Genomic DNA, 15,604 nt, shown 5'->3' with positions numbered 1-15,604 from the left:
AAATCACCGATTTTACGCAGAAGAAAGTCGCATGATACAGCTGAGAAGAGGGTTTCTCTGATTGTTTGTTAGATGTTGTTAGGAGCTCGGTATGTTGAGGAAGTCAGCTGTTAAAGGTATCCGTGAAGAAATGCCTGCGTCTGAGCGCAGGAGAGGAATTCCTGAAGCACGGCACCCTCAGTGTAAATTAATTATCTTAGATGTGAGTCTGCTTCACTACATGACAAGGCTGAAATGGGAAGAGAGAAAAAATTGGAGCGCTTCATTAATAGCGATCCAAGTAACAGGGCAATTATAGTTTCCATAGAAAGTAGAATTTTAATAGGCTCCTAAAATTATAGTTTTGTAGTAGTTTTTCTACACTACAATGCAATAATCATTAATATGGTTGGAATGCCATCATGTTCCCGTAAAGGCGTCCTGTCTAGTCCTCCGTCGAGCGCGAATGGAACTTTGCCCCTTTCGCTTTCGTGCCTTTTTGCTCGCAGGTGTAGCCTCAGACAATGAGTATACGAGCATAGAAAGGGTCGTGTATAGTAGTATAGATTCGAGCCCCACAACGACATCCTTTTTCTAATCCAGTTCTAGGAATTTCTAATCCACCACCCATTTCTAATCCAGGTGAAGCCAGGTCTAATCCAGGCTCCACCACTTCATGGTGATCCATCCAATTTCTATGAGATTGGCTACCCTTCATTGCCGCATTTGTCCATTCGCTCATAGACACCAAAATTATGTATTCTATTCAATTCTAAGTTGGCTCATAGGCTTCCAAATCGCTCTTTTTTCTAATCCATTTCTAGGAATTTCTAATCCACCAGCCAATTCTAATCCAGGTCAAGCCACTTCTAAGTCTTCTGGTTGGTTGGTCACAGCTCCACCCCTTCATCCATCAAATTTCTATGTGATTGGCTACCATTAATTGCCACAACATCTGCTCACTCGCTCGTAGACACCAAAATGATCTATTCTATTCAATTCTAAGTCGGCTCATAGGCTTCCAAATCGCTCACCTGTCTATTGGTCCGGGGGTGGTCACTTCCATCCATTTCTAAAACCTAGTGATTGGCTTGTTGGCTTCCTGTCATACATGCTCGATAGACTCATTTGTCATTTCCACTCTCTAGTTACTCGGTCACACGCTTTCAACTGTATATTGCTTCATAATTCCAGCTGCAACATAGACAACCGCTCGTGGGTCAATCCCATTCATTTCTAGGCCAGCTCACAATTCCTTCCAAATTGCTTATTGGTCCTGGGCGGCATTCTTTTTTAGCCTGCGTCGACTCTCAGCAATGGTTGGCACACAAAAACATGGTAAATAGTTTTCAATGTTTATTGAGTACATCATGGCAGTCTCGGAGATATTGTAGTCCTCCCTGAGGACACATCCATGCATGCTGTATATCTCCGCTAACATCCATAGTGTTCTTCACATAGGTACTATATGGATCACCCAGGCACTCATCCCTCTCTGTCCATGACCCAGAGGCAAACCGCAGGAGAGAACAGCATGTGACAGAAGCATTAATTCTCTTCCTGCACATCTTCTGAAGCAAAAAAGAACATTATGAGCTTCACTAGTTATATCACCCACTTAAACTTACCATATTCATAGCTTCCATAAGGATAGGAGTCGATGTCATTGCACAGGTATCTCTTGTCGTCGTATGCCATCAGACTTCTTTTGACATTTCTGATGGTGTACATACACTGCTTCTTTCCAACGATTGATACTTGTTCATTCGATACGCTCATGTGATTGAACAAGGTATTGCAGTACGTCTCATGGAGGAGGTGCTTGCGTACAATATTCTTTTTGACCCCTTTAGCTCTTGCAATTTGCCTTCCTCCAGCTAATTTGATGGAGTACATTTTAGCTTTCAAACAGACTACTTCCTCAATAGGTACACTACCAGTTTCGCTTTTGAATGCCCCAAGCCTTCCACGATTCTTTTCACTGTACAGTGGATGATCCCGATCGAAGGAAGACAAATCTAAGTGGTCGTCGGCAATCGCTCGTAACTGATCTTCGTAGTCCTTGCAGAACAGGCCGAGGATCAGAGAATCCGTGTCAAAGTAACAGGTAATCACCGGACAAGTGAGCTTACTCAGCAAGGTTTCATAGTAGAATGAGTACATGGTTAATTTACTCAGTTCCAAATTCGTAAACCCAATCTGGAGCGGGAAATCGCATCGCACTTTTCTTTTGCGCATTTCGTACATGACACAATCCGGGGACAAAATTTCCATCCTCACGCATTCCGCCCGACTCCCGAGGCGACTCGCCGTCTCCTCATCGAAGGCTACTCGAATATCACGCATGTTAAATTTATTTAGAAGTGTTCTCCCAAAGACTGCATTATTTGAGAGTTTGTAGAAGTTTTTTTCGAATGTCGTGCCCAAGGCAACACGTCTGGCAACATTGTCCTCGATGTAGGGACGCAGGAATGGCGCCTGGCGAAATTTTAGAATTCTGTGAATTTTTGTCACCCTCATGCCTAATCTACAATAGAGTGCGAGCAGCGCGTAATGAACGACGTACTCGACTTTGTCCTTGCACGTAAGCAACAGCTTTTTGCTGTTAGCGGGCTGGTACATTAATTCTTCGAGAAGCCCTCGCTGGAATGGCGAGAGCCATTCCTTTGGGACGACTGCCTTCTCAGGAGCCAGGGGAAAGTACCGTGTCAGTGCGTGGATAGATTTTGGATACTCCAAGTCACATACATACACATAGCCAACGTCTGAATCAGTGGGGTGACGCATAAAATCCACGGAGCTAAAATCCTCGACCCATTCGAAATCACCAACGGGGAGGTGCTTTATCATACTGAATCCGTAAAGATTGTTGCAATCTATGTATGATATGTACACCTCCTCTTTATCGGGATCATAGCCACTACACAGAGGGTTGTTAGCCCGCAAATGACGCCTGCTCGCCTGACAGAGCCCGCCTCTAACGCCCGATTCGATGGTTCTGTACATGTCCTCATCGATGATTAACTCCAATTTTGCCTGCGTGTAATTTAGAGCGCATTGCCATGAATAGGATGCCAGAGAAACACAATGAAGCAATTCCAATCCACGCGCGCTGTAGCACAGACGTCGGAAGTGCTGCATCACGTCCGCATGTAGTAGGGCATCCGTTTTCAAGTACAGTGCATTATAATCTCTCAAATTTGAGCATCCAAAATGTTCAAATACGAGCAACGCATACTGGTAGTCCTCCTCACTTATATCCTCCCCCGTGAGATCGTTTCGAAAGGAGGATTTTTCTGGCAAGGCCAATTCATCATACACTGCAAAAGAACTGACATGGCTGTACGGGAATACACCTTTACGAAGTAAAATTTCGTAGTCGTTTCCAAATGCCTGCTTCAAACATTGGAATGCCTCTGCACCACCCATGGATTTGACGGTTTCCACGAGCTCCCCCAGCGACGAATTTAGATATTGCATGGTGTCTCTAAACAGGAATGTGCCAATTTCAAACGAACGAATTTTTTCCATAGAGCTAGCCACAATGAAGGGAGGTCGCTTCCACCCAAGAATGTGAAATTCCCGCAGCAGCCCGGCCAAATCATAGGACAAATTGTGTACCATGATAGGCAATTTTTCCCTCGTCGTGCACGCGACGTTACAGGGGTTACACAATGTCGCGATATAATTTGTCTCGCCCGCACTACAATGCTTTGAATGGTCGTGATGCCGGACACGGGGCAGATCTTCGGTAAACTCCTGTTTACAGTACGCACAGTGGGTAGTAGCTCTGTGCTCAGCGCATTGCTCATCATTCAGCACCATTGCAGCGGGGCAAGCGTTCAGGGCGATCATCTCATCCCTCATTTCCATCAATGCTCTCACGCACTGCCTCGCAGCATCTTCCCCATGGTGCGTCCTGATGCGCATCACCTTTGAGTCGTGGGTGCGCACAAGCACAGCACAGAAGCTAGAGGTAATGTGACGTTGCATGCCAACACCACTGGGTGCGAGTACGCTCTCCGTGTCCAACGCAACGACGTAGTTGTACTGCTGCATGTACTGTATTTTAGTAAATTCTACAAAATTTTCTCCGGGTTCACAAAATTCTAATAGGATTTCGTTCATGTCCGCGCAAAGGCGTCGATGTTTCGCCATGCTCTTTTCCTCATTAAAAGAGCGAGTGCAACGTTCGCATACGAAACGCGTGTTCTTTCTCGTCAGCAAACGCTCGAGGGACTTAATTCCGAAAAAATGCTCGTCAACCTCCAATAAGTGAATTTTCTTTTCACTTTCCAGTTTTGGGGGTCGTGACACGTGCACTCCCTGATCGACGTACGCGTACACGTACACAGATATCCTATTTTTCTCTTCAAACTCGTCCAGATCAGAGAAGGATACAGGGAAGTGACTAGGCCACCAGTACTCTGTTGCATAATTTTCACATTTTTTCCACGAATTCCTTTCCTGTGGATGCAGGAGAGCGAGTGTATTGTATTTAAAACATTCACCCTCCTTGAGTGCTGGTAAATGGATATTCGTTAACACGTTCCTGCGTTTAGCCAAATTTGTGGGAAGTACCCCCTCGCATCCAAACTTTTTAGTTTTCACAGCGGAAATACACATTTGAACTTTTTGCACGTCAGTGGATACAAACCCACTACCCTCGCGCTGGTAATTTTCAATGCGCCCGGTGGACTCCTGAATCACATCCATCAAAGTATTTACGATAGCTCCATCGCTGTGGACTTCGCGAGCAAGCGCCATAAAATGAGCTATGTGTGCGGTTACATCCCCTCGATTTTCTTTCATCATTAGAACGTCAGAACAAATGCAAAACCTAAAGGGTATTCTTTGTGCTCGCAAAATAGCAATTATATTGTGGAGGTGGTTCATTAAATATTGTCGCAAGTCCTCTACTCCCTGATCGTGAACAGATGCCAATAGCACAAACGCTTTGACGATACCTCGAAATGCGCTATCAGTTTGAAAGAAAGGCAGGAAGGAAACGTCCACATAGGGATGTGATCGCTCGACGTGAGCATGCAATGTGGCAGGTGAAATGTCTGGAGAAGATGGTGAATTCTCTTCGAATGGCTCATCACCCATGATATCATGAGGATCAAAAAAGCAGAACACGCATCTAGGCACTGAAAAAAAAAGAAGAAACACTAAGAAAACGTGCACCACAGAGCGTGGATGAAAAATACTTACTTTTGAAGCGATCTCCGCACACTCCCGAAGCGATGCGAAGACTGCTGCCTCTTTACACATCCTCCCCACTTATATAGCGGCGACCTCGCTGCATGCCCCAACATGCACGGGCGCGAGGAGTCCTCATAGCCTAAAAATAAACTTGCTCTGCATGTTCAAGGTCACAGCTTGCCCTTGGCTTCACGTAATGCTCCGTCCGCCTACACCATTGCCGCACCTGAGCGCAAAGTTCGCTCTCATCACATGTCATTCCGACATGCAAGTTGCTTCCATGAGCAGGCACACAACCACCCCTTTTTGGCTGTGGAATTTCAATAATATTACTTAAATGAAACAAATTGCAGTGAAATGCAGATTCATCTCAGACAGGAATTTCTACCCGCAGCATTAAGCCCTCAGATACCAGCATTTCTGCTCGAATAGCAAAATAGCTATGACTTCACAAATTAGAGCTAACAAACTACCATTAACTGACAAAGCACCCATTTCTCCTATCAGATAATTATTGCATAATATGCTACATACAGTCGCATTGTCCCTGCGTAAAGAAACCACAGGACAAGGGTACACAAATTCACTTAAGGGAAAAGGCTTAAGACCTCAGGTCACCACACATCGCTACGCGGCTAGCACAAGATAACAACAAGATACTAGCGGCGGGTAGAATCGTAACACTGCTAAACAAGTCCCAACATGCCATGATGACGTCACAAACCAAGAAAAAAGCACACACGCGCGCGCACACAGCAGCTCAGGAATGCACAAGGAGAGGTGCTTTATTGGAATTTCTACTCCTGGCTCAGACACCAACATTTCTGCTCAAATACCCATAACTGCAAGATTAAGTACTGCTTACTTCGTCGAGCACCCAACAAAATCAAGCAAACAAACCCACTTTCCGTGATAGAACACTATTCAGCTTTACCAAGTGATTTTCTTCTGCTTTAGCAGTGAAAGAAAAAAAGAGCCATGAAAAATTACATATACTTTTGCTTGAATAGCTATAATTGCAAAAAAAAAGAAAAAAAAGAAACCGAAGCACATGCTAATAAACGGAGAAAAAGGCACCCATTTCTGCTATCAGATAGTGCCACATACACAGACGCATTGTCGCAAAGAAAGCACAGGACAGGGATACACAAATTTCTCTAGGTGAGCAGGGAAAAGGCTTAAGACCTCAGGAATAATCGCAGAGTCACCGGACATCGCTACGCGGCTAACACAAGATAACAACAACAAGATAATAGCGGCGGGTAAAATTGCAACACTGCTAAACAAGCCCCAACATGCCATGATGACGTCACAAACCAGGAAAAAAGCACACACGCGCGCGCACACAGCAGCTCAGGAATGCACAAGGAGAGGTGCTTTATTGGAATTTCTACTCCTGGCTCAGACACCAACATTTCTGCTCAAATAGCCATAACTGCAAGATTAAGCACTGCTTACTTCATCGAGCACCCAACAAAATCTAACAAACAAACAAACAAACAAAAAACAAACAAACCCACTTTCCGTGATAGAACACTATTCAGCTTTACCAAGTGATTTTCTTCTGCTTTAGCAGTAAAAGAAAAAAAGAGCCATGAAAAATTACACGTACTTTTGCTTGAACAGCTATAACTGCAAAAAAAGAAAAAACGAAGCACATGCTAATAAACGAAGAAAAAGGCACCCATTTCTGCTATCAGGTAATCATTGCATAATGCTACATACACAGTCGCGTTGTCCCTGTGTAAAGAAAGCACAGGACAAGGGTACACAAATCGAATTGGGAAAATCACTTCTACTCGCGCAGCATAATACGATATACGCTGATTTTTTTGTTTTTACGGGCGAAAATTGCAATAAGAAGCCACTGCTATACAAGTGCAACAACCCCTATTTTTAAACCAACATTTCATGCAATACCACATAAATTTATCACTCGAGTCACACGAAAAGGCATACACAATGTACTAACTGGTTAAGTGGGGTCACAGTTGCACACACACACACACACACACAACACACACGCACAGCGAGCGACAGTGAAAAATAAGAAATTACACGCACTTCTGCTCGAATAGCAAAGTGTCAAGCATGACAAAACACATTTTCTACCACCAGAAAATTATTAAACAGAATAATACAATATTCGCAAAAATTAAGCTTGTGTGGCAAACACACAACCTGAGGAACACACCCATTCACATCTGCTTTCTGAATTTGTTATACAGGCGTGAGCGATTCGATAAGAATATAAAGCACGCTGCTTGGAGAAAGCATATATCATGTGCAGCGCGGTCTACTCTATTGAAAATGCGATAAACCTTATTTTTCAAAAAAAAAAAAAAATCACAGTCGGCATAATATACGGCAATATCGGCAATATCACTGAAGTCAAACACATTGAACTTACTTGTCAAGTGGGGTCCCAGCTGCACAAACGCGCACGCACACTCACACATTTTTAACGCCTCACAACGAGCAAAAACCCGAGGTCTATTCACAGCCACATAAATTCATATTATTCCTCACGTCAATAATTATCCAGCCATCGTCAAAACGGAGAACACGCATATGCCAATGCGAAACAATAGGCCTTCGCGCCGGATGTAATACGATATCGCCAGTCGACCGTCCCAAAGCAAAAAAGAAACACTGCATCTCAGGAATGCACGTTGCCTATACATCCAAGAACAGCGTGCAGCAATTGTAACACAGAATGAGATTCATTTATTTGTACTTTTGTTTGCTTGCATATAAATATTTCACAAGAAATATTACAGAGTGTAAAAGGAGAACAGCATTCGCTATACCATGTAGCTCTTATCATTTTTAAACAAACCAGTTTTCATAACCACACTACCATTCACTAAATAGGGGAGTCACTAATGATTCAAATAAGATAAAATATCATTCCATCATCATTGATTGCAAACTTCACGCAAGAATAAGCAACTGCTGCGCGTCGTATTTTTCTTATAAGAAACATCAAATCTCGCAGTGTTAAACACCAACAGCAACGATTTTTTGTATTTTGTATTTATTTTTGTCGTTTCCAGCAGCTCATTACTTTGTGCGAGTCATCAAAAATTAAAAATTTGTGATCTGCTGCTGTTAAAGTGATAAAACAGTGCAGGCACACTGTTTTATCACTTTAACAGCAGCAGATCACAAATTTTTAATTTTTGATGACTCGCACAAAGTAATGAGCTGCTGGAAACGACAAAAATAAATACAAAATACAAAAAATCGTTGCTGTTGGTGTTTAACACTGCGAGATTTGATGTTTCTTATAAGAAAAATACGACGCGCAGCAGTTGCTTATTCTTGCGTGAAGTTTGCAATCAATGATGATGGAATGATATTTTATCTTATTTGAATCATTAGTGACTCCCCTATTTAGTGAATGGTAGTGTGGTTATGAAAACTGGTTTGTTTAAAAATGATAAGAGCTACATGGTATAGCGAATGCTGTTCTCCTTTTACACTCTGTAATATTTCTTGTGAAATATTTATATGCAAGCAAACAAAAGTACAAATAAATGAATCTCATTCTGTGTTACAATTGCTGCACGCTGTTCTTGGATGTATAGGCAACGTGCATTCCTGAGATGCAGTGTTTCTTTTTTGCTTTGGGACGGTCGACTGGCGATATCGTATTACATCCGGCGCGAAGGCCTATTGTTTCGCATTGGCATATGCGTGTTCCCCGTTTTGACGATGGCTGGATAATTATTGACGTGAGGAATAATATGAATTTATGTGGCTGTGAATAGACCTCGGGTTTTTGCTCGTTGTGAGGCGTTAAAAATGTGTGAGTGTGCGTGCGCGTTTGTGCAGCTGGGACCCCACTTGACAAGTAAGTTCAATGTGTTTGACTTCAGTGATATTGCCGATATTGCCGTATATTATGCCGACTGTGATTTTTTTTTTTTTTTGAAAAATAAGGTTTATCGCATTTTCAATAGAGTAGACCGCGCTGCACATGATATATGCTTTCTCCAAGCAGCGTGCTTTATATTCTTATCGAATCGCTCACGCCTGTATAACAAATTCAGAAAGCAGATGTGAATGGGTGTGTTCCTCAGGTTGTGTGTTTGCCACACAAGCTTAATTTTTGCGAATATTGTATTATTCTGTTTAATAATTTTCTGGTGGTAGAAAATGTGTTTTGTCATGCTTGACACTTTGCTATTCGAGCAGAAGTGCGTGTAATTTCTTATTTTTCACTGTCGCTCGCTGTGCGTGTGTGTTGTGTGTGTGTGTGTGTGTGTGCAACTGTGACCCCACTTAACCAGTTAGTACATTGTGTATGCCTTTTCGTGTGACTCGAGTGATAAATTTATGTGGTATTGCATGAAATGTTGGTTTAAAAATAGGGGTTGTTGCACTTGTATAGCAGTGGCTTCTTATTGCAATTTTCGCCCGTAAAAACAAAAAAATCAGCGTATATCGTATTATGCTGCGCGAGTAGAAGTGATTTTCCCAATTCGATTTGTGTACCCTTGTCCTGTGCTTTCTTTACACAGGGACAACGCGACTGTGTATGTAGCATTATGCAATGATTACCTGATAGCAGAAATGGGTGCCTTTTTCTTCGTTTATTAGCATGTGCTTCGTTTTTTCTTTTTTTGCAGTTATAGCTGTTCAAGCAAAAGTACGTGTAATTTTTCATGGCTCTTTTTTTCTTTTACTGCTAAAGCAGAAGAAAATCACTTGGTAAAGCTGAATAGTGTTCTATCACGGAAAGTGGGTTTGTTTGTTTTTTGTTTGTTTGTTTGTTTGTTAGATTTTGTTGGGTGCTCGATGAAGTAAGCAGTGCTTAATCTTGCAGTTATGGCTATTTGAGCAGAAATGTTGGTGTCTGAGCCAGGAGTAGAAATTCCAATAAAGCACCTCTCCTTGTGCATTCCTGAGCTGCTGTGTGCGCGCGCGTGTGTGCTTTTTTCCTGGTTTGTGACGTCATCATGGCATGTTGGGGCTTGTTTAGCAGTGTTGCAATTTTACCCGCCGCTATTATCTTGTTGTTGTTATCTTGTGTTAGCCGCGTAGCGATGTCCGGTGACTCTGCGATTATTCCTGAGGTCTTAAGCCTTTTCCCTGCTCACCTAGAGAAATTTGTGTATCCCTGTCCTGTGCTTTCTTTGCGACAATGCGTCTGTGTATGTGGCACTATCTGATAGCAGAAATGGGTGCCTTTTTCTCCGTTTATTAGCATGTGCTTCGGTTTCTTTTTTTTTCTTTTTTTTTGCAATTATAGCTATTCAAGCAAAAGTATATGTAATTTTTCATGGCTCTTTTTTTCTTTCACTGCTAAAGCAGAAGAAAATCACTTGGTAAAGCTGAATAGTGTTCTATCACGGAAAGTGGGTTTGTTTGCTTGATTTTGTTGGGTGCTCGACGAAGTAAGCAGTACTTAATCTTGCAGTTATGGGTATTTGAGCAGAAATGTTGGTGTCTGAGCCAGGAGTAGAAATTCCAATAAAGCACCTCTCCTTGTGCATTCCTGAGCTGCTGTGTGCGCGCGCGTGTGTGCTTTTTTCTTGGTTTGTGACGTCATCATGGCATGTTGGGACTTGTTTAGCAGTGTTACGATTCTACCCGCCGCTAGTATCTTGTTGTTATCTTGTGCTAGCCGCGTAGCGATGTGTGGTGACCTGAGGTCTTAAGCCTTTTCCCTTAAGTGAATTTGTGTACCCTTGTCCTGTGGTTTCTTTACGCAGGGACAATGCGACTGTATGTAGCATATTATGCAATAATTATCTGATAGGAGAAATGGGTGTTTTGTCAGTTAATGGTAGTTTGTTAGCTCTAATTTGTGAAGTCATAGCTATTTTGCTATTCGAGCAGAAATGCTGGTATCTGAGGGCTTAATGCTGCGGGTAGAAATTCCTGTCTGAGATGAATCTGCATTTCACTGCAATTTGTTTCATTTAAGTAATATTATTGAAATTCCACAGCCAAAAAGGGGTGGTTGTGTGCCTGCTCATGGAAGCAACTTGCATGTCGGAATGACATGTGATGAGAGCGAACTTTGCGCTCAGGTGCGGCAATGGTGTAGGCGGACGGAGCATTACGTGAAGCCAAGGGCAAGCTGTGACCTTGAACATGCAGAGCAAGTTTATTTTTAGGCTATGAGGACTCCTCGCGCCCGTGCATGTTGGGGCATGCAGCGAGGTCGCCGCTATATAAGTGGGGAGGATGTGTAAAGAGGCAGCAGTCTTCGCATCGCTTCGGGAGTGTGCGGAGATCGCTTCAAAAGTAAGTATTTTTCATCCACGCTCTGTGGTGCACGTTTTCTTAGTGTTTCTTCTTTTTTTTTCAGTGCCTAGATGCGTGTTCTGCTTTTTTGATCCTCATGATATCATGGGTGATGAGCCATTCGAAGAGAATTCACCATCTTCTCCAGACATTTCACCTGCCACATTGCATGCTCACGTCGAGCGATCACATCCCTATGTGGACGTTTCCTTCCTGCCTTTCTTTCAAACTGATAGCGCATTTCGAGGTATCGTCAAAGCGTTTGTGCTATTGGCATCTGTTCACGATCAGGGAGTAGAGGACTTGCGACAATATTTAATGAACCACCTCCACAATATAATTGCTATTTTGCGAGCACAAAGAATACCCTTTAGGTTTTGCATTTGTTCTGACGTTCTAATGATGAAAGAAAATCGAGGGGATGTAACCGCACACATAGCTCATTTTATGGCGCTTGCTCGCGAAGTCCACAGCGATGGAGCTATCGTAAATACTTTGATGGATGTGATTCAGGAGTCCACCGGGCGCATTGAAAATTACCAGCGCGAGGGTAGTGGGTTTGTATCCACTGACGTGCAAAAAGTTCAAATGTGTATTTCCGCTGTGAAAACTAAAAAGTTTGGATGCGAGGGGGTACTTCCCACAAATTTGGCTAAACGCAGGAACGTGTTAACGAATATCCATTTACCAGCACTCAAGGAGGGTGAATGTTTTAAATACAATACACTCGCTCTCCTGCATCCACAGGAAAGGAATTCGTGGAAAAAATGTGAAAATTATGCAACAGAGTACTGGTGGCCTAGTCACTTCCCTGTATCCTTCTCTGATCTGGACGAGTTTGAAGAGAAAAATAGGATATCTGTGTACGTGTACGCGTACGTCGATCAGGGAGTGCACGTGTCACGACCCCCAAAACTGGAAAGTGAAAAGAAAATTCACTTATTGGAGGTTGACGAGCATTTTTTCGGAATTAAGTCCCTCGAGCGTTTGCTGACGAGAAAGAACACGCGTTTCGTATGCGAACGTTGCACTCGCTCTTTTAATGAGGAAAAGAGCATGGCGAAACATCGACGCCTTTGCGCGGACATGAACGAAATCCTATTAGAATTTTGTGAACCCGGAGAAAATTTTGTAGAATTTACTAAAATACAGTACATGCAGCAGTACAACTACGTCGTTGCGTTGGACACGGAGAGCGTACTCGCACCCAGTGGTGTTGGCATGCAACGTCACATTACCTCTAGCTTCTGTGCTGTGCTTGTGCGCACCCACGACTCAAAGGTGATGCGCATCAGGACGCACCATGGGGAAGATGCTGCGAGGCAGTGCGTGAGAGCATTGATGGAAATGAGGGATGAGATGATCGCCCTGAACGCTTGCCCCGCTGCAATGGTGCTGAATGATGAGCAATGCGCTGAGCACAGAGCTACTACCCACTGTGCGTACTGTAAACAGGAGTTTACCGAAGATCTGCCCCGTGTCCGGCATCACGACCATTCAAAGCATTGTAGTGCGGGCGAGACAAATCATATCGCGACATTGTGTAACCCCTGTAACGTCGCGTGCACGACGAGGGAAAAATTGCCTATCATGGTACACAATTTGTCCTATGATTTGGCCGGGCTGCTGCGGGAATTTCACATTCTTGGGTGGAAGCGACCTCCCTTCATTGTGGCTAGCTCTATGGAAAAAATTCGTTCGTTTGAAATTGGCACATTCCTGTTTAGAGACACCATGCAATATCTAAATTCGTCGCTGGGGGAGCTCGTGGAAACCGTCAAATCCATGGGTGGTGCAGAGGCATTCCAATGTTTGAAGCAGGCATTTGGAAACGACTACGAAATTTTACTTCGTAAAGGTGTATTCCCGTACAGCCATGTCAGTTCTTTTGCAGTGTATGATGAATTGGCCTTGCCAGAAAAATCCTCCTTTCGAAACGATCTCACGGGGGAGGATATAAGTGAGGAGGACTACCAGTATGCGTTGCTCGTATTTGAACATTTTGGATGCTCAAATTTGAGAGATTATAATGCACTGTACTTGAAAACGGATGCCCTACTACATGCGGACGTGATGCAGCACTTCCGACGTCTGTGCTACAGCGCGCGTGGATTGGAATTGCTTCATTGTGTTTCTCTGGCATCCTATTCATGGCAATGCGCTCTAAATTACACGCAGGCAAAATTGGAGTTAATCATCGATGAGGACATGTACAGAACCATCGAATCGGGCGTTAGAGGCGGGCTCTGTCAGGCGAGCAGGCGTCATTTGCGGGCTAACAACCCTCTGTGTAGTGGCTATGATCCCGATAAAGAGGAGGTGTACATATCATACATAGATTGCAACAATCTTTACGGATTCAGTATGATAAAGCACCTCCCCGTTGGTGATTTCGAATGGGTCGAGGATTTTAGCTCCGTGGATTTTATGCGTCACCCCACTGATTCAGACGTTGGCTATGTGTATGTATGTGACTTGGAGTATCCAAAATCTATCCACGCACTGACACGGTACTTTCCCCTGGCTCCTGAGAAGGCAGTCGTCCCAAAGGAATGGCTCTCGCCATTCCAGCGAGGGCTTCTCGAAGAATTAATGTACCAGCCCGCTAACAGCAAAAAGCTGTTGCTTACGTGCAAGGACAAAGTCGAGTACGTCGTTCATTACGCGCTGCTCGCACTCTATTGTAGATTAGGCATGAGGGTGACAAAAATTCACAGAATTCTAAAATTTCGCCAGGCGCCATTCCTGCGTCCCTACATCGAGGACAATGTTGCCAGACGTGTTGCCTTGGGCACGACATTCGAAAAAAACTTCTACAAACTCTCAAATAATGCAGTCTTTGGGAGAACACTTCTAAATAAATTTAACATGCGTGATATTCGAGTAGCCTTCGATGAGGAGACGGCGAGTCGCCTCGGGAGTCGGGCGGAATGCGTGAGGATGGAAATTTTGTCCCCGGATTGTGTCATGTACGAAATGCGCAAAAGAAAAGTGCGATGCGATTTCCCGCTCCAGATTGGGTTTACGAATTTGGAACTGAGTAAATTAACCATGTACTCATTCTACTATGAAACCTTGCTGAGTAAGCTCACTTGTCCGGTGATTACCTGTTACTTTGACACGGATTCTCTGATCCTCGGCCTGTTCTGCAAGGACTACGAAGATCAGTTACGAGCGATTGCCGACGACCACTTAGATTTGTCTTCCTTCGATCGGGATCATCCACTGTACAGTGAAAAGAATCGTGGAAGGCTTGGGGCATTCAAAAGCGAAACTGGTAGTGTACCTATTGAGGAAGTAGTCTGTTTGAAAGCTAAAATGTACTCCATCAAATTAGCTGGAGGAAGGCAAATTGCAAGAGCTAAAGGGGTCAAAAAGAATATTGTACGCAAGCACCTCCTCCATGAGACGTACTGCAATACCTTGTTCAATCACATGAGCGTATCGAATGAACAAGTATCAATCGTTGGAAAGAAGCAGTGTATGTACACCATCAGAAATGTCAAAAGAAGTCTGATGGCATACGACGACAAGAGATACCTGTGCAATGACATCGACTCCTATCCTTATGGAAGCTATGAATATGGTAAGTTTAAGTGGGTGATATAACTAGTGAAGCTCATAATGTTCTTTTTTGCTTCAGAAGATGTGCAGGAAGAGAATTAATGCTTCTGTCACATGCTGTTCTCTCCTGCGGTTTGCCTCTGGGTCATGGACAGAGAGGGATGAGTGCCTGGGTGATCCATATAGTACCTATGTGAAGAACACTATGGATGTTAGCGGAGATATACAGCATGCATGGATGTGTCCTCAGGGAGGACTACAATATCTCCGAGACTGCCATGATGTACTCAATAAACATTGAAAACTATTTACCATGTTTTTGTGTGCCAACCATTGCTGAGAGTCGACGCAGGCTAAAAAAGAATGCCGCCCAGGACCAATAAGCAATTTGGAAGGAATTGTGAGCTGGCCTAGAAATGAATGGGATTGACCCACGAGCGGTTGTCTATGTTGCAGCTGGAATTATGAAGCAATATACAGTTGAAAGCGTGTGACCGAGTAACTAGAGAGTGGAAATGACAAATGAGTCTATCGAGCATGTATGACAGGAAGCCAACAAGCCAATCACTAGGTTTTAGAAATGGATGGAAGTGACCAC

The 15,604-nt window shown here is 43.6% G+C and overlaps 2 protein-coding genes across 6 annotated transcripts; one reads left to right on the top strand and one right to left on the bottom strand.

Annotated features, from left to right (window-relative positions):
• Window positions 1–1,322: 1,322 nt before the first annotated feature.
• On the bottom strand, window positions 1,323–5,625 carry LOC135375963 (uncharacterized). Of its 3 annotated transcripts, none has more exons than XM_064608594.1 (3): window positions 5,194–5,625; window positions 1,608–5,129; window positions 1,323–1,539 (listed from the first exon to the last, which is right to left on the bottom strand). In XM_064608594.1, coding segments are annotated over exons 1-3 (3,630 nt in total). In that variant the 5' UTR covers window positions 5,195–5,625; the 3' UTR covers window positions 1,323–1,432. The 3 variants fall into 3 exon arrangements, with proteins under 3 accessions (XP_064464664.1, XP_064464665.1, XP_064464666.1); XM_064608595.1 differs by having other exon boundaries at window positions 1,449–1,550; XM_064608596.1 differs by having other exon boundaries at window positions 1,449–1,547.
• A 4,797-nt stretch (window positions 5,626–10,422) lies between these two features.
• On the top strand, window positions 10,423–15,313 carry LOC135375961 (uncharacterized). 3 transcript variants are annotated; one of them, XM_064608591.1, is made up of 3 exons: window positions 10,423–11,442; window positions 11,507–15,028; window positions 15,097–15,313. In XM_064608591.1, coding segments are annotated over exons 1-3 (3,630 nt in total). In that variant the 5' UTR covers window positions 10,423–11,441; the 3' UTR covers window positions 15,204–15,313. The 3 variants fall into 3 exon arrangements, with proteins under 3 accessions (XP_064464661.1, XP_064464663.1, XP_064464662.1); XM_064608593.1 differs by having other exon boundaries at window positions 15,089–15,187; XM_064608592.1 differs by having other exon boundaries at window positions 10,424–11,442; window positions 15,086–15,187.
• Window positions 15,314–15,604: the final 291 nt, after the last annotated feature.

The sequence above is a fragment of the Ornithodoros turicata genome, unplaced genomic scaffold, assembly GCF_037126465.1.
Source record: "Ornithodoros turicata isolate Travis unplaced genomic scaffold, ASM3712646v1 ctg00000960.1, whole genome shotgun sequence".
Classification (NCBI taxonomy): Eukaryota; Metazoa; Arthropoda; class Arachnida; order Ixodida; family Argasidae; genus Ornithodoros; species Ornithodoros turicata.
This window is presented reverse-complemented; position numbering and strand designations above follow the sequence as displayed.

Excerpts from the sequence above, each read along its gene's own strand:
- LOC135375963 (XM_064608594.1), bottom strand. Across the intron at positions 1,540-1,607 it reads TTATGGAAGCTATGAATATG|GAAGAGAATTAATGCTTCTG; the intron begins GTAAGTTTAAGT and ends GAAGATGTGCAG.
- LOC135375961 (XM_064608591.1), top strand. Across the intron at positions 15,029-15,096 it reads TTATGGAAGCTATGAATATG|GAAGAGAATTAATGCTTCTG; the intron begins GTAAGTTTAAGT and ends GAAGATGTGCAG.